This window comes from Centropristis striata, chromosome 15 (assembly GCF_030273125.1).
Source record: "Centropristis striata isolate RG_2023a ecotype Rhode Island chromosome 15, C.striata_1.0, whole genome shotgun sequence".
NCBI classification, from domain to species: Eukaryota; Metazoa; Chordata; class Actinopteri; order Perciformes; family Serranidae; genus Centropristis; species Centropristis striata.
In genome coordinates, this window is record NC_081531.1 from 22,349,731 (window position 1) to 22,367,880 (window position 18,150).

Here is an 18,150-nt window from a genome sequence, read left to right on the forward strand (position 1 = left end):
TAGGCTTAAGTCTGAACAGTAAAAGGTTTGTTTGTTACAGGCAGGGTCATTAACCAGCATCCTTTGGTAATGACATCGCAAAAAAGGGCTCATTAGCAGGGTTCCCGGGAGTCAATGAGGCAGAAGAGGATCCTTTTGTCTTGGGTCACCGTGTCCTGTTTGGTGATAAAAGCCCCCTACGGAAATACTATTAACTGTCAATGTCATAACACTTTGTTGTTATGTTCAAGTGTGAAAGCATTTTTTAATTTACGACATTGTCTCTATGTTTCTTGTTACTAAACAGTGTATAGTCGGCAATTAGCATTGTTTTTTATTATTCATAAAGGTTAAATATTCAAGACCAAATTAGGTTATGAAACAGATGTATTAGCATGTGAGTCTGTTTGATGATTTAGAGGTTACCTAGATGCACAGTCTTTTGTGTTTCCCATCTAATTAACATTTACAAAGTCAAATGATGTGTTACTTTGTAGTCCTGAGAAACTTAACTCATTATTTCGGAGGAGGAACTCCTGGGGGAAAGCTCAGTGCACTGGGATGCCAATTTCCTTTCCATTTCCCTTCAAATGTGAGCATGCAAGACCTGCTAATAGATGCAGGTGAGATTAATTAGTCAAAGGTTTAAACAGTAAATGGTTTGTTTGTGATTAGAAAGGGTCTCTAACCTGCATTCTCGGATGATGAAAGCTTGAACTGGGTTCATTAGAAAGACTCTGAGGTGTGAGATGCAGCAGAAAGTCCTGTTATTCTGAGTCATTATGTACTGTTTGATGATAAATGCACCCACAGGGAGAATGACACTTTAGACATGTTTTTACTGACTTTAAGTTATACAAAAGTATTTTTGCATAATCAAATACTTCATTAGTTCATGTAATGGCAAGTATGTAGAGTGAAGTGAAGGACACATAGATGAAGGTGTGGCGAGTGTAAAGTGAATTAAAGAAATTAAACCTTATAATTTAAACAGCCAAATTAAGGAAAGAAACCGACAACGCCAAGTTTGTGGCGAGTGTAAAGTGAATTAAAGAAATTAAACCTTATAATTTAAACAGCCAAATTAAGGAAAGAAACCGACAACGCCACCCTGGGAATTTCACCCAGGGAATTAATTTGGGAGCAGCACACAGGTAAGGTTCACTCAAAGGCAGGAGACGTGGTTATGAAAATAGAAATAGTTTTATTATATTTTTTCACAATAATCTTAAAAACATTCCTTCAAATATAAAAGCAAGAAAAGCAAACTGGGGGGGAGAGCTGGAGCTGACTGGATGGACAAGGGCTAGTGCAGAGGGGGGAGGAGATCCACCAACAATAAAGAAATCAACTTAAAACACCCGACATACGTGATACACTCTAGTGAAGACCACTCCCAGGACACAGCAAACGACGGAAAAGGGGAGGACACCACCACCCGAGCACGAGCACCACCACCACCAGTCTCCAGCAACTAAAGAAAAAGGGATAAACAAATTAGTGGGCAAATCAACAAAAACAAACACAAAATCAAATGTTAACAAAATCAGTGACTGCCCATTTTAATCCTAAAATAACATGGTGTACAAAATAATCCTAAAATAAACACTTATAATAAAACACTCATTCCGGGTCTGGATCAAAGTCCGAATCAGTGTTCTGGGGGCACGGTGTGGGCCGTCAACAGCGGGCAGCAGCTCGGCTGCAATACACCGGCTCTATTGAGCGCGGTTGCGCATTTAGCAGCCCAGGAACGAGCTCCAGCAGGGTGATTACAGATGACAGTTTTAGTGGAGACAACGTCTTTAGTATGGACAGTCTTTAATAAAGACAGAGCGGCCGCGGAGACAGCCGCGGAGACAAAGCAGCAGCAACCACCAGCTAATTGCACACTCCTAATTAGAAAGAGATACTGTTAGCATTACGGCTTGATATTATAATACTGTAGTTGACCATACTAATACACACATACCTGTTAGGGACACACATACTCTCAAGGAGGAGAGAGGGAGAGAGGACACCGGCCGCTGCTGGCATTCACCTGTGACCACACTAGCGTTAGCCGTCAGACAGTATCAATTAACACGCCGAGAAAGAGGGGACACTCACCAAACAGAAGGCACCGCCGCACATGAGTTGCCCAGAGCAGCATGCAAACAATCACCCTGCAAACACAAATGCCGTGAGCACGCAGAAAGAACCAAGCGATCAATGAGTCGAAACAGCGGGCAGCCATACCTGTCGGCTAAACAACCGGGGACCCGGAAGTGACGCACCGATGACGCGGATGCAAAAGGAATCGCGAGGAGAGGACGGCGGCTTTTATACGGCCCACCTCATTACTGCCACCAGTGGCACTAAACAGCCAGCACCTCTATGCTGCTACATTCTACCCCGCCTCCTTGGATCGTCGTCCCGACGATCAACAAAGTAAGGCTAACACAACAAGCTAACTCCAGGGTCTAAACAGAGCAGAGACTGAGTTGGACACAGGAGCAGAAGGATAAGCAGCGTGAGCATCACCAACGGACCGTGGAAGACGATGCACATTCGAGTGCTGACCAGCAGTTTGACGTGTGGTCCGGCGTGAGCCCATGTTGCTGGAATCAGGGCAAGCGACTGAGGGAAAAGCTGGAGCTGATGCTCCTGAAGTTAAGACCGATGTAGGCTCTTGGGATGTGGTTGGTCTGGTGGAGGGCATGGCAGAAGTGGCACCAACAGGTTGTTGGTGGTCAAAGACCAACAAATCATACTCAAAGGAAGGCTCCTCCTCTAGGGGCTGGTTCTTCCCTTGGTGGAGAGTTATGAGAAGGGGCATGATCAGGTGAGTCCACTCCCACAACAGCCTTCAGCATGGTGCGGTGGACTCGTCTCACCTTTGTCTCATCATCAACTGGCACAATAGTGTACACCGAGCCACCCTCTTTAGGCATCCTCAACACTCGATACTTAACACAGGTCCACCGATCTCGGGTCTTCTGGAGCCCCCTAGCACTTAAATCACGCAAATACACCAACTGCCCTTCCTGCAGTGGCCGATCTCTCACATGCCGATCATGGACCTGCTTCCGCCGATCGGCAGCATGTTTCAAGCGTTCCCTTGCACCTTCGAATGCTACCTGCAAACGGGCTTGGTGCTCTTGAACCCACTCATGGATAGACCCACCCACGGGACTCTCGACTCTACCCAACAAGAAATCGATTGGCAGTCTGGGTTCCTGGCCGAACATCAAGAAAAAGGGGGACTCCCCTGTTGACTGATGGGGAGTTGTATTGTAACAATACAAAACATGAGGCAGACATACATGCCAATCCCTTTTCCGAGACACCGGCAAAGTACGCAGCAAGTTGTGGAGCGTCCGGTTGAACCGCTCGCATTGACCATTTCCTTCAGGATGGTATGGGGTGGTGCGGGATTTTACAATCCCATATAAGTCACACAACTGCTGAATGAGGAAGCTTTCAAAGTTACGGCCCTGATCAGAATGCAAACGAGCAGGGACACCAAACTTATAAAACCACTCTGACACTAAAACCCTGGCCACAGTGGCGGCACGCTGATCCCGAGTAGGGATAGCCACCGTGTACTTACTAAAAACATCAGTAAGCACCAAGACGTTCTCTACACCATTCTGGGCCGGCTCTAGAGTAGTATAGTCGATGGCAAGGATTTCGTTAGGGCGGGAGGCCAAGAGATGCCCCATAAAGGTGTGCGCTTTTGGGTGGACATCTTTGGCCACTTGACATCGCTCACATGTCTGACACCATCGTGCCACATCAGAGGACATACCAGGCCAGTAGCATCGGGGCCGCAGGAGCGCCAGTGTTCGCTCCACCCCCTGGTGACCATGCTCCTGGTGCACTTGGGTCAGGACCTCACCTATCAATGCATTTGGCAACAACAGCTGAAACATGGCTTCAGCGCCATCAGAACGAAACACCTTTCGGTACAGGACACCATCCCTTTCAAGTAGACGGTCCCACTGCCGCAGCAAAACCAGCGTGGACTGGGAGAGCTGTGCCCGCTCGTCACGACTGGGACGCTGCTTCTTCCCCCAAAAAGCTAACAGTTCCTGTATCACAGGGTCAGTCTGCTGAGAGAGACGAAGTTCAGAAAAAGTATGCTGTGGCCAGGCTACAATGGCAGCTTGAGTGGCCTCTGCCTTTCCCAACCCCAAAGCTTGCTGCAGAGACTTTGGCACTGCAGTACCTGGAAGCATTGCTGCGACGTCCTGGGGACCAGGTGGGTACTGACGAGAAAGAGAATCAGCATTGGTGTTACTCTTTCCTGATCGGTACTTGATCTCAAAATCAAAAGAGGCTAGCTGGGCTGCCCACCTCTGCTCAGTAGCAGCTAGCTTAGCAGAAGTCAAATGACTGAGGGGGTTGTTATCAGTATACACAACACATTTATTACCCAACAAGTACTCTCGGAATTTCTCTGTCATGGCCCACTTAAGGGCCAAGAACTCGAGTTTCATGGAGCTGTAGTTCACCATGTTTCTCTCGGTGGGTCGCAGGCCCCTGCTCGCATAGGCTATCGGCCTCACCTTGCCTGCCTGAGCCTGAGAAAGGACCGCACCCAAGCCACCATAGCTTGCATCAACTTCCAGAATGAATGGAAGGGAGAAGTCTGCATAGGCTAACACCGGTGCTGTAGTGAACTTGGCTTTCAATGTTTCAAAGCTCTGGTTACACTCATCAGTCCAACACCTGGAGAGCCGCTGATCAGTCCTCTTACTGGTCTTGGTACCACCACACTCTGCCACAGCCCTGTGCAGAGGAGCTGCCAGCTTGGCAAATCCTTCCACAAACCGACGATAGTAACTGGCGAAACCAAGAAAAGATCGAAGCTCTGAGGCAGTAGCAGGAATCGGCCAATTAGCAACCACTTCAATCTTGCCCGGATCTGTGGAGACGCCATCGGCCGATATCACGTGGCCCAAGTAGTGTACCTCCTTGCAAAAGAAGGAACACTTACTGAGCTTGGCTTTGAGGCCCTCATGTTGAAGCCGCTCCAGCACCACCCGGAGTCTCTCCACATGTTGTTCCACAGTGGAGGAAAACACAACAATATCATCAAGATATAACAATAAAGACTGACATTGCTGGTCACCAAAGATGCGTTGCATTAACCTCTGGAAGGTGCTGGGCGCGTTACAGAGCCCAAAAGGCATTCTGTTCCATTCGAACAAACCAAAAGGTGTACAAAAAGCAGTCTTCGGCCGGTCAGCCTCAGTGACTGGCACCTGATTGTAACCACTGGCCAAGTCCAGGGTAGAGAACCAGCGAGCACCGGACAATGCGTCCAGAGACTCCTCTATACGTGGCAGTGGGAAGGCGTCTTTTCGGGTCTTACTATTGAGCTGCCTATAGTCAACACACATACGCATACTACCATCTTTCTTCCGTACCAACACGATGGGGGACGCGTAGGGGCTGCTACTCTCACATATTACTTGAGATGAGAGCAGCTGGTTAATGTGTTCCTTCACAGCCTCGTACTCGGAGGGTGGAATGCGCCTATAGCGCTGCGTCACTGGAGTATCATCTATCAGAGGAATGTCATGGGAGATAAGATTAGTACAACCCAAATCTGTGTCATTGGTGGAAAAGACTGAAGAGTAATGTTCAAGCAAGGACCTCACCGGACCCTGCTCCTCCACAGACAACGACGACAAATCCACACTCTCCACCTGCTGCGGCACACTAGAGGAAGCTGCCTGGGAGGACACGGTGGCCACACCTGATGGCACCTCAGTGACCCCTGAAGGGAGGCTGACCACATGCACAAAATTCAGTGTGCCCACAGCAGTGCGGGGGTACAAAACAACATGGTTACAGCCAACATTAATGACAGGTATGTAGGCTGTGCCCCTGATGACACGAACTAAAGACGGGGAAGCAAGCAACCCAGCAGGCAAACCAACCTCTAAAGGCTCAAATAGTACTGTAGAACCAGAGTACTGCTCAGAACATGTGGCAGCCACAATTTTCATCACCCCGCCTGGAATCTGCAAACCCCTCTTACCCCTGACCTTCACTTTCCCTGGAGCATCCTGAGAAGCTAGGTCACTAGCGTGATGGCACTGTTGCAGTGCCTGCACGACCGGCTTGGGGGCCTCTGAGATACAGACCTGAGAAAACAAATCTACACCATATTGGCCAAAAAGCTCCTGGTAACACTTACGGATAACGTTCATCCCCAAAACTCCAGGCACTTGAGAGGGCACACCACCAGGTGGGTCTCTCACCACCAAAACACCACATTGAGGCATTAGTTTACCACAAAGCTGCACGTCGAGTTCAAGGTACCCAAGGTAAGGAATAGTCAGACCATTGGCAGCCCTAAGCTCCAACCAATGACACGAACGAAGACGCTCCTGGCCCCAAGGCTCAAGATGCTGGCGGAAGAAACTCTCAGAGATTGTAGACACCATGGAACCGGTGTCTACCAGGCAAGGGACCCTCACACCACCCATGTCTACATCCAAATGGGGGCAAGACGAAACCAATCCCGAGCATTCAAGTTGAGTAAAGCAGCTTTTGAGCCAGTAGCGGCCCCACCCAAACTGTGGCTCTGCAGTTCGGTGGGCACTAGTTTTCCGACACCGGAGAGCGGGACTGCCGACCAGTATTCAAGTGGGGTCGTGAAGGAAACTGAGAACGAGAAGGAACACGCACCCCATCACACTCACGTGCATAATGTCCTGGCTGATTACAACGTCTGCATATTAAGGGCCCTGATGGTGGTGGATGACGGTACTGGTTGGAGTTCTGTAGCTGAGCAATGCTCCTCATGAGCTGATTGAGCAGCGCTTGCTGATGCTCTAACATCTCCCTCATCTCACTCATCTCAGAAGCCGTGGAGGATGGAACAGCCCCCTGGGTGCCACCATGGACACCATACTGGACACCATACACTGAGGGGACTGATTGGCTGCGACCTCTCGCACCACCAGGCAAACCTTCCCGCTCCCAGCGAATAGCCTCGGCCCTCACATCGAGCAAGGTGCAATCAGGCTGACTACGCACCCGCTGCTTCAACTCACGACACAAGGAACGATTCAAAACGTGCTCGACAAACTGATCTCTCAAAAGGGTCCCGGCATCCGGCATGTCAGTGGGGGCGCACTGCTTCACCCTCTCCATTAGGCCCATTAAAGCAAGGGAGAACTCCTGAAGAGTTTCTCCCTCTTGCTGCCTCCTGGAGAAGAAAGCCTGCTGCAGTGAAACATACGACTCTGAGCACCCGTACAGCTCCTCCAAAATGGCAAATATTTTAACAGGGTTCTCTCTCTCAGCGGCAGAGCGATACTTTATCTCATCCTTGGCCTCTCCCTCTAGGTGGTCGAGCAGGAAAAACGCCTGATCAGACTGGGACAAACGCCGAGCCCTCATACTCGCCTGCACCTCCTCCACCCACTCACTCAATCCTACGCCTGTCCTTCCCCTAAAGACCGGACACTTCCTATCTCTAGGCACAAAAATTAACCTCTCTGCTACGGAGGGACCAGAAGTGGGGGGGATAACAGGTGGTGCTGAAGAAGTAGATGGCAGAACACTAGGGCCAGCCTGTCCCTGTCGTAACCGCTCATTATCTGCTGTTAACTGTGCAATCAGCCCTCTAAGTTCAAGTATTTCGTCCTCCATGATTACTACAAACTCACACTACCACTAACTATGATGCAAAAGCACCACAAAATCCAAACCTGTAGTAGGCACTCCACAAAAGGGCCACTGCTGCTTTGTCTCCAATTACTCCAATCTGTATGCACAAACAGAAAGAAAATTAGGCCACACAACAAATTAAAGACAACAAAAGAAAAAAAACAGGAAAAAAAAACAAAAAACTAAACAGAAGTCAACACACGTCTCAGCCTTTAAAAAGAGCAAATCCTGCCGACAACGCCAAGTTTGTGGAGAGTGTAAAGTGAATTAAAGAAATTAAACCTTATAATTTAAACAGCCAAATTAAGGAAAGAAACCGACAACGCCAAGTTTGTGGCGAGTGTAAAGTGAATTAAAGAAATTAAACCTTATAATTTAAACAGCCAAATTAAGGAAAGAAACCGACAACGCCACCCTGGGAATTTCACCCAGGGAATTAATTTGGGAGCAGCACACAGGTAAGGTTCACTCAAAGGCAGGAGACGTGGTTATGAAAATAGAAATAGTTTTATTATATTTTTTCACAATAATCTTAAAAACATTCCTTCAAATATAAAAGCAAGAAAAGCAAACTGGGGGGGAGAGCTGGAGCTGACTGGATGGACAAGGGCTAGTGCAGAGGGGGGAGGAGATCCACCAACAATAAAGAAATCAACTTAAAACACCCGACATACGTGATACACTCTAGTGAAGACCACTCCCAGGACACAGCAAACGACGGAAAAGGGGAGGACACCACCACCCGAGCACGAGCACCACCACCACCAGTCTCCAGCAACTAAAGAAAAAGGGATAAACAAATTAGTGGGCAAATCAACAAAAACAAACACAAAATCAAATGTTAACAAAATCAGTGACTGCCCATTTTAATCCTAAAATAACATGGTGTACAAAATAATCCTAAAATAAACACTTATAATAAAACACTCATTCCGGGTCTGGATCAAAGTCCGAATCAGTGTTCTGGGGGCACGGTGTGGGCCGTCAACAGCGGGCAGCAGCTCGGCTGCAATACACCGGCTCTATTGAGCGCGGTTGCGCATTTAGCAGCCCAGGAACGAGCTCCAGCAGGGTGATTACAGATGACAGTTTTAGTGGAGACAACGTCTTTAGTATGGACAGTCTTTAATAAAGACAGAGCGGCCGCGGAGACAGCCGCGGAGACAAAGCAGCAGCAACCACCAGCTAATTGCACACTCCTAATTAGAAAGAGATACTGTTAGCATTACGGCTTGATATTATAATACTGTAGTTGACCATACTAATACACACATACCTGTTAGGGACACACACATACTCTCAAGGAGGAGAGAGGGAGAGAGGACACCGGCCGCTGCTGGCATTCACCTGTGACCACACTAGCGTTAGCCGTCAGACAGTATCAATTAACACGCCGAGAAAGAGGGGACACTCACCAAACAGAAGGCACCGCCGCACATGAGTTGCCCAGAGCAGCATGCAAACAATCACCCTGCAAACACAAATGCCGTGAGCACGCAGAAAGAACCAAGCGATCAATGAGTCGAAACAGCGGGCAGCCATACCTGTCGGCTAAACAACCGGGGACCCGGAAGTGACGCACCGATGACGCGGATGCAAAAGGAATCGCGAGGAGAGGACGGCGGCTTTTATACGGCCCACCTCATTACTGCCACCAGTGGCACTAAACAGCCAGCACCTCTATGCTGCTACAAAGGCATGTTCTTGGTTGAAAATCTAGAAGGTTGTTGTAGAATTTGCCCAGAAAAGTTGGCCAAGACTTTCCTATGACGCCAATATTTTATGCTTGCAGATACAGCATGAAGCTGCGTTCTCAAGACCAATGAGAAAGCAATAGGCCACAAGTCATTTTCAATGTAAGACGGTAACATAGAGCTACAAACTGTCACCCAACACACTAAAAAAATAAAAGGTTACCCCAGCTCAACTTTTTTGAGCACTCCAATGACGCTGTGAAGTGTCAGCTAATCATATTTTTCATGTGTCACCAACTATTACTGGAGTTATTTCAGCATGTGGGCCCATTATGTACACAATGGCTAATGTTAGCTGTGAGAATGTGCTTTCTGCATTGGGGTGCAAACAAGGATTCAATGGGGTGGAAATATACAACTCTTTTAAATATACAGTTATACCAATGGTTTATCTGCTTTTGTCTCACGGAAACAGTCTTAGCCAGAACAGTGAAATTCAACACTGCATCTGAAATCACACACTCTGAACCACATGCTCAAAGTGTGTATTGCTCAACAAACTTTTAAGTAAATTCATGGTTGTTGTTTTTTCAGACGAACTGAACTGTTATTATCGTGTCACTTTCTCACAGCCTCCTTGGCAAAAAGAGAACAGCTGGGTAATTCAGCTGTTATAAAATGCAAACTGCAGGTGAACTTGATATTTATCTTGTTAGTTCTTGTTACAGAGCTGCTTGGTTGTCTCCTTTTTGAAAAATCTTTATTTCAAACCGTCACGGTACATAGTATTAAAAGAAAATAAGTGCCACAAATCACAAATCTATTATAAAATACATAACATAGGCCTTGGTTGCGGTCCACTATTGTCTGTTATGAATATTATCATCAAAACTGCATTGCATTGTGGGATATTTATGCCAGCGTAGTGTCCAGAGTTTGCATACTGTAATATTCCACCGTAAAAAAAAGTCTGCAAGTCACGGACTATAGTTTGGGAAAATACTAAAAAATCTGTTTTAGTATACTAAATAGCATGTGAGTATGGAATCTCTGTCCATGGTCCTTGTGGTAACTTATACACTAAATGAAAGAAGACCACAAGAACTTCACAGATCCAACGTGACTTTAATCTCACACACACAAGCAGGCATACATCCCGAGGTAACATCAGATATACAGGAAGTGACTAATTCACCTTAAAGAGAAGAAGAACAGACCTTCCCTAAACACTGCCTATGTTTACATGGGTGACCCCTGGTGGCCAGCTGACCAACTTAAGTTTGCTTACAACAGTCTTGAAAGCATGTTCGCACCAGACAATCTTATACAATATTATATTTCTACTGAAAAAGATACAATCAAATAAAAAATAGAAGGTTCAAAACCAGTCCAAAATAGTTTTATAGGTGTAATTGTTAGAAATAATGTGTAACAAGAATAATAAAACTGTTTCAAACATTGCTGATTGAGCTTCAGTGAAGATGAATGAGGTGCTTAGAAACACAACAAAAACTACAAGTAAACTTATCTCCATGGATTAATTATGGTGAAAGGGCACAGCTCACAATCATTGTTTATCAATATTATTCTTAATGACTGGATGTTATCCCTGGAGATTGATAAAGAGAGTATAACTTGAACTGTGCACAGCTCAGACATTCGATGATGACTAGTGGAGTCAGCATCATGTGGAGCCATACTGTGTAAAACAGTCATCAACAGCACGTGTGAGTATATATGTACATATATGTATATGAGCAGACACAGCCTGTAGAGTTAAACTATGTCTTCTCTCAGGACTGTTATAAACAACTCCATCATCATTCATCCTCCAGGCTTCTACATCATCGGATTTGAGTCATTGCCCTACATTGATATCTACATTATCTTTCTTGCATTTCTTTATGTGGTTTCACTGGTGTTCAATATTTTACTGATCTACATAATCGCACGGGACCACTGCTTACACACTCCAAAATTTCTTGCCGTTGTCAACCTTGCAGTAGTTGATGTTATCATAAACACGAGCATTATTCCCGGCATGATTAAGGCATTCCTCTTGAAAGACAACTTTGTTCCATTTAACTTGTGTCTGTTACAAATGTTCATTTACTATGCAGGTATATCTATGGAGTCATATGCACTTGCTGTTCTTGCCTACGACAGGTTGATTGCAATATGCTGTCCTTTGCGTCAGAACATATTCAACACTGTGGCAATCATGTCTTGTATCATAGGTGTGACTTGGGTTTACAATCTGGGGAGAGTGGCATACAGCACGACCATTATGACTCGGCTGTCTTTTTGCAATTCTGTCAAAGTGCTCAGCTACTTCTGTGACTATGCACCTGTGTTTAGACTCGCCTGTAATGATTACACAATGCAGTGGTCTGTAGCTTCAGCTTCGAGTATGGTGAATCTGGTGGCCCCTTTTACTTTCATTGTTCTGTCTTATGCATGCATCCTGATCACTGTGTTCAGGATGAAATCAGTGAGCAGCAGGATGAAAGCTCTCGCCACTTGCATTGAGCACCTGGTTCTTGTTGCTGTATTTTACATCCCTATATTCAGCATTTTCTTACTGGGACTTTATGTGCGGGCCATCGACCCCGACCAGCGTGTTCTGAGCCTGTCACTGGCCTCTTGCATCCCACCCTGCATAAATCCTGTTGTATATTCTTTAAAAACTAAAGACATCAAAATCAGAGCCCTGGCAATGGTCCATAGAGGGAAAGTAAGGCCATGACAACCTTACTTTCATGCAAAACAATCTGTGGAGGGTTTTGTGTGCCTGTGTGTGTGTGTGTGTGTGTGTGTGTGTGTGTGTGTGTGTGTGTGTGTGTGTGTGTGTGTGTGTGTGTGTGTGTGTGGTGAGACAAAGGCAGCCTATTTTACATATCCGTCAATGTGGAACACTGTCAGCAGGGATGGTTTGTCTCCTTTATCAGCATTTAGAGAGAGTCTATTTTTTGTTAATATTTGTTTATATTCTGTCATTATTTGAACATTTACAAAATTGGACACATGAATAAAATCAACCAATTTTCACAAAGTTTGTATGTTCTCTTACGAAAAGTTTTGCAGCACAATTCATATGATATCCTACAAAAACACAATGTTGACACATTACTGACACTATTGTATCCTACGTCACAATCACTGTTTTAAACATGTTGTTAATGCTGTAAAAAAGTTTGGTTTAGGCAACAAAACCAATAACAAAAGGCTATATGTCATATTGTATTTCACATTTATACTCCTAATAAATTGTCTGATAAAAACATAAGGTCTTTATTGTTCTCTTTATTGTATTTATATGAAGTATTTGCAGAGCTTTAATGTCAGTGTGCTGCTTGTTCCACATCACAAATTAATTTTCTAGTCAGATTGATGTTATATTCTTAAAACACACTACACACGTAATATGAACTGCATACCACGGACTAAACTATCACTTAAGTATAGCATTACCACCAGATAGTTCACACATTGTTACTGGTCCAGTCTACCGTTTAAAGAAAAATATTAATGACAAATATAAATCATCATTATCTTTTCACTTGGATCAAATGTTTGCCAGTATGATTTTAAGACAAATTAAAAGGATTTAGTGTTTAAGGGTTACATATTTTCTAGAGTAAATAACATATGTATGCAATCGAGTGTTTTCCCTCAACCATTAGAAGGCTTCAGTGCAGTACCCAAGCTGTTTTGAGCACCACCTCAAAATCAATGTGGCGGGTATCAAAACTAACTAACTTCTATCAGATCAAATGGTTGTAGTTGAACTTTTTTAGCAACTTTTATTTAAAATATTGGAGTGCTTTTTATTCATTATCTGATCTAAAGGAGCCTTTCCAACTTTGTGTTCACAGATGCGATAATATTAATGGTCCAAAATGAAGTCAACATCCTGTTAACAACATCATTTGTAATTCTTTCATTCAACTGCTTAGTTATTTTAACCGTCTGTTTAGCTCACTTAGATATTCTTGCTAACCTACAACACATCCAGGAATTTCTCACATATGCACAATCTACTTACTATGTAGCTGGGACACAGTATTTTTACATCATACTGTGTATGAAAAGCATGTTCAAATGTGAATGAGGACAGAGCCTCAGTTTAGCTAATCAATCCCAGGGTGCACTGCACCACAAAGAAGACACAGGCCTTGATATAAAAACACAGGTCGACTTAAATATTTAGCTTTTCTCTTTATTTTTGGGGTTTTTAAAATCCTATAAGACTTGCAGGAGAGAAAGGAGTCGGTAGAGAAATTAAGCTCAGATATGTATACATTTTTTATATCATCACTTTCTAGGATGAGTATTTGACCTTTTTGGTTGTTGAGCAATGCAGACGTAAAACTGGATCATACTTCTTAGACACAGAATAGATAAATATTTAAGTGCTTAAACAGGAATATTTTGTTCTGCAAATGAAAATAAGCAAATGGATAATTAAAACACATAGCTATATGGGTAATTCAGCTGTTATAAAATGCAAACTGCACGTGAACTTCACGTTTATCTTGTTAGTTCTTTATACAGAGCTGCTTGGTCGTCTCCTTTTTTTAAATTTTTATTTCAAACCGTCACGGTACATAGTATTAAAAGAAAATAAGTGCCACAAATCACAAATCTCTTATAAAATACATAACATATGCCTTGGTTGCTGTCAACTATTGTCTGTTATGAATATTATCGTCAACACTGCATTGCATTGTGGGATATTTATGCCAGCGTAGTGTCCAGAGTTTGCATACTGTAATATTTCACCGTAAAAAAGTATGCAAATCACGGACTATAGTTTTGGAAAATACAAAAATCTGTTTAAGTATACTAAATAGCATGTTATTATGGAATCTCTGTCCATGGTCCTTGTGGTAACTTATACACTAAATGAAAGAAGACCACAAGAACTTCACAGATCCAACGTGATTTTTATCTCACACACACGAACAGGCATACATCGGGAGGTAACATCGGATATACAAGAAGTGACTAATTCACCTTAAAGAGAAGAAGAACAGACCTTCCCTAAACACTGCCTATGTTTACAAGGGTGACCCCTGGTGGCCAGCTGACCAACTTAAGTTTGCTTACAACAGTCCTGAGAGCATGTTTGCACCAGACAATCAATAATATAATATTTCTACTGAAAAAGATACAATCAAACCAGTCCAAAATAGTTTGATAGGTGTTTTAAATCATACTAGTTATTGTTAGAAATAATGTGTAACAAGAATAATAAAACTGTTTCAAACATTGCTGATTGAGCTTCAGTGAAGATGAATGAGGTGCTTAGAAACACAACAAAAACTACAAGAAAACTTATCTCCATGGATTAATTATGGTGAAAGGGCACAGCTCATTACTGTATTGTTTATCAATATTATTCTTAATGACTGGATGTTATCCCTGGAGATTGATAAAGAGAGTATAACTTGAACTGTGCACAGCTCAGACATTCGATGATGACTAGTGGAGTCAGCATCATGTGGAGCCATACTGTGTAAAACAGTCATCAACAGCACGTGTGAGTATATATGTGCATATATGTATATATGAGCAGACACAGCCTGTAGAGTTAAACTATGTCTTCTCTCAGGACTGTTATAAACAACTCCATCATCATTCATCCTCCAGGCTTCTACATCATCGGATTTGAGTCATTGCCCTACATTGATATCTACATTATCTTTCTTGCATTTCTTTATGTGGTTTCACTGGTGTTCAATATGTTACTGATCTACATAATCGCACGGGACCACTGCTTACACACTCCAAAATTTCTTGCCGTTGTCAACCTTGCAGTAGTTGATGTAATCATAAACACGAGCATTATTCCCGGCATGATTAAGGCATTCCTCTTGAGAGACAACTTTGTTCCATTTAACTTGTGTCTGTTACAAATGTTCATTTACTATGTAGGTATATCTATGGAGTCATATGCACTTGCTGTTCTTGCCTACGACAGGGCGATTGCAATATGCTGTCCTTTTCGTCAGAACGTATTCAACACTGTGGCAATCATGTCTTGTATCATAGGTGTGACTTGGGTTTACAATCTGGGGAGAACGGCATACAGCACGACCATTATGACTCGGCTGTCTTTTTGCAATTCTGTCAAAGTGCTCAGCTACTTCTGTGACTATGCACCTGTGTTTAGACTCGCCTGTAATGATTACACAATGCAGTGGTCTGTAGCTTCAGCTTCGAGTATGGTGAATCTGATGGCCCCTTTTACTTTCATTGTTCTGTCTTATGCATGCATCCTGATCACTGTGTTCAGGATGAAATCAGTGAGCAGCAGGATGAAAGCTCTCGCCACTTGCATTGAGCACCTGGTTCTTGTTGCTGTATTTTACATCCCTATATTCAGCATTTTCTTACTGGGACTTTATGTGCGGGCCATCGACCCCGACCAGCGTGTTCTGAGCCTGTCACTGGCCTCTTGCATCCCACCCTGCATAAATCCTGTTGTATATTCTTTAAAAACTAAAGACATCAAAATCAGAGCCCTGGCAATGGTCCATAGAGGGAAAGTAAGGCCATGACAACTTTACTTTCATGCAAAACAATCTGTGGAGGGTTTCGTGTGCCTGTGTGTGTGTGTGTGTGTGTGTGTGTGTGTGTGTGTGTGTGTGTGTGTGTGTGTGTGTGTGTGTGTGTGTGTGTGTGTGTATGTGTGTGTGGTGAGACAAAGGCAGCCTATTTTACATATCCGTCAATGTGGAACACTGTCAGCAGGGATGGTTTGTCTCCTTTATCAGCATTTAGAGACAGTCTATTTTTTGTTAATATTTGTTTATATTCTGTCATTATTTGAACATTTACAAAATTGGACACATGGATAAAATCAACCAATTTTCACAAAGTTTGTATGTTCTCTTACGAAAAGTTTTGCAGCACAATTCATATGATATCCTACAAAAACACAATGTTGACACATTACTGACACTATTGTATCCTACGTCACAATCACTGTTTTAAACATGTTGTTAATGCTGTAAAAAAGTTTGGTTTAGGCAACAAAACCAATAACAAAAGGCTATATGTCATATTGTATTTCACATTTATACTCCTAATAAATTGTCTGATAAAAACATAAGGTCTTTATTGTTCTCTTTATTGTATTTATATTAAGTATTTGCAGAGCTTTAATGTCAGTGTGCTGCTTGTTCCACATAACAAATTAATTTTCTAGTCAGATTGATGTTATATTCTTAAAACACACTACACACGTAATATGAACTGCATACCACGGACTAAACTATCACTTAAGTATAGCATTACCACCATATAGTTCACACATTGTTACTGGTCCAGTCTACCGTTTAAAGAAAAATATTCATGACAAATATAAATCATCATTATCTTTTCACTTGGATCAAATGTTTGCCAGTATGATTTTAAGACAAATTAAAAGGATTTAGTGTTTAAGGGTTACATATTTTCTAGAGTAAATAACATATGTATGCAATCGAGTGTTTTCCCTCAACCATTAGAAGGCTTCAGTGCAGTACCCAAGCTGTTTTGAGCACCACCTCAAAATCAATGTGGCGGGTATCAAAACTAACTAACTTCTATCAGATCAAATGGTTGTAGTTGAACTTTTTTAGCAACTTTTATTTAAAATATTGGAGTGCTTTTTATTCATTATCTGATCTAAAGGAGCCTTTCCAACTTTGTGTTCACAGATGCGATAATATTAATGGTCCAAAATGAAGTCAACATCCTGTTAACAACATCATTTGTAATTCTTTCATTCAACTGCTTAGTTATTTTAACCGTCTGTTTAGCTCACTTAGATATTCTTGCTAACCTACAACACATCCAGGAATTTCTCACATATGCAAAATCTACTTACTATGTAGCTGGAACACAGTATTTTTACATCATACTGTGTATGAAAAGCATGTTCAAATGTGAATGAGGACAGAGCCTCAGTTTAGCTAATCAATCCCAGGGTGCACTGCACCACAAAGAAGACACATGCCTTGATATAAAAACACAGGTCGACTTAAATATTTAGCTTTTCTCTTTATTTTTGGGGTTTTTTAAATCCTATAAGACTTGCAGGAGAGAAAGGAGTCGGTAGAGAAATTAAGCTCAGATATGTATACGTTTTTTATATCATCACTTTCTAGGATGAGTATTTGACCTTTTTGGTTGTTGAGCAATGCAGACGTAAAACTGGATCATACTTCTTAGACACAGAATAGATAAATATTTAAGTGCTTAAACAGGAATATTTTGTTCTGCAAATGAAAATAAGCAAATGGATAATTAAAACACATAGCTATATGGATAATTCAGCTGTTATAAAATGCAAACTGCACGTGAACTTCACGTTTATCTTGTTAGTTCTTGTTACAGAGCTGCTTGGTCGTCTCCTTTTTTTAAATCTTTATTTCAAACCGTCACGGTACATAGTATTAAAAGAAAATAAGTGCCACAAATCACAAATCTCTTATAAAATACATAACATATGCCTTGGTTGCTGTCAACTATTGTCTGTTATGAATATTATCGTCAACACTGCATTGCATTGTGGGATATTTATGCCAGCGTAGTGTCCAGAGTTTGCATACTGTAATATTTCACCGTAAAAAAGTATGCAAATCACGGACTATAGTTTTGGAAAATACAAAAATCTGTTTAAGTATACTAAATAGCATGTTAGTATGGAATCTCTGTCCATGGTCCTTGTGGTAACTTATACACTAAATGAAAGAAGACCACAAGAACTTCACAGATCCAACGTGATTTTTATCTCACACACACGAACAGGCATACA

General features: G+C 42.8%; 3 protein-coding genes across 4 annotated transcripts; 2 read left to right on the forward strand and 1 right to left on the reverse strand.

Annotated features, from left to right (window-relative positions):
- Positions 1-6,536: 6,536 nt before the first annotated feature.
- LOC131986181 (uncharacterized) lies at positions 6,537-9,226 on the reverse strand. Of its 2 annotated transcripts, XM_059351012.1 has the most exons (3): positions 9,195-9,226; positions 9,066-9,121; positions 6,537-8,997 (listed from the first exon to the last, which is right to left on the reverse strand). In XM_059351012.1, the coding sequence occupies exon 3, from the start codon at positions 7,630-7,632 to the stop codon at positions 6,577-6,579; it is 1,056 nt and encodes a 351-aa protein (XP_059206995.1). In that variant the 5' UTR covers positions 7,633-8,997; positions 9,066-9,121; positions 9,195-9,226; the 3' UTR covers positions 6,537-6,576. The 2 variants fall into 2 exon arrangements, with proteins under 2 accessions (XP_059206995.1, XP_059206996.1); XM_059351013.1 differs by lacking the exon at positions 9,195-9,226 and having other exon boundaries at positions 6,537-8,849; positions 8,927-9,121.
- A 1,901-nt stretch (positions 9,227-11,127) lies between these two features.
- On the forward strand, positions 11,128-12,090 carry LOC131986212 (olfactory receptor 1M1-like). The gene has a single exon (XM_059351064.1). The coding sequence runs from the start codon at positions 11,128-11,130 to the stop codon at positions 12,088-12,090; it is 963 nt and encodes a 320-aa protein (XP_059207047.1).
- A 2,854-nt stretch (positions 12,091-14,944) lies between these two features.
- LOC131986213 (olfactory receptor 1M1-like) lies at positions 14,945-15,907 on the forward strand. Its single transcript, XM_059351065.1, has one exon. It carries the CDS (start codon positions 14,945-14,947, stop codon positions 15,905-15,907), a length of 963 nt encoding a protein of 320 aa, XP_059207048.1.
- Positions 15,908-18,150: the final 2,243 nt, after the last annotated feature.

Coding starts and splice junctions, on each gene's coding strand:
- LOC131986181 (XM_059351012.1), bottom strand. CDS start 7,632: ATGGAGGACGAAATACTTGAACTTAGAGGGCTGATTGCACAGTTAACA.
- LOC131986212 (XM_059351064.1), top strand. CDS start 11,128: ATGTCTTCTCTCAGGACTGTTATAAACAACTCCATCATCATTCATCCT.
- LOC131986213 (XM_059351065.1), top strand. CDS start 14,945: ATGTCTTCTCTCAGGACTGTTATAAACAACTCCATCATCATTCATCCT.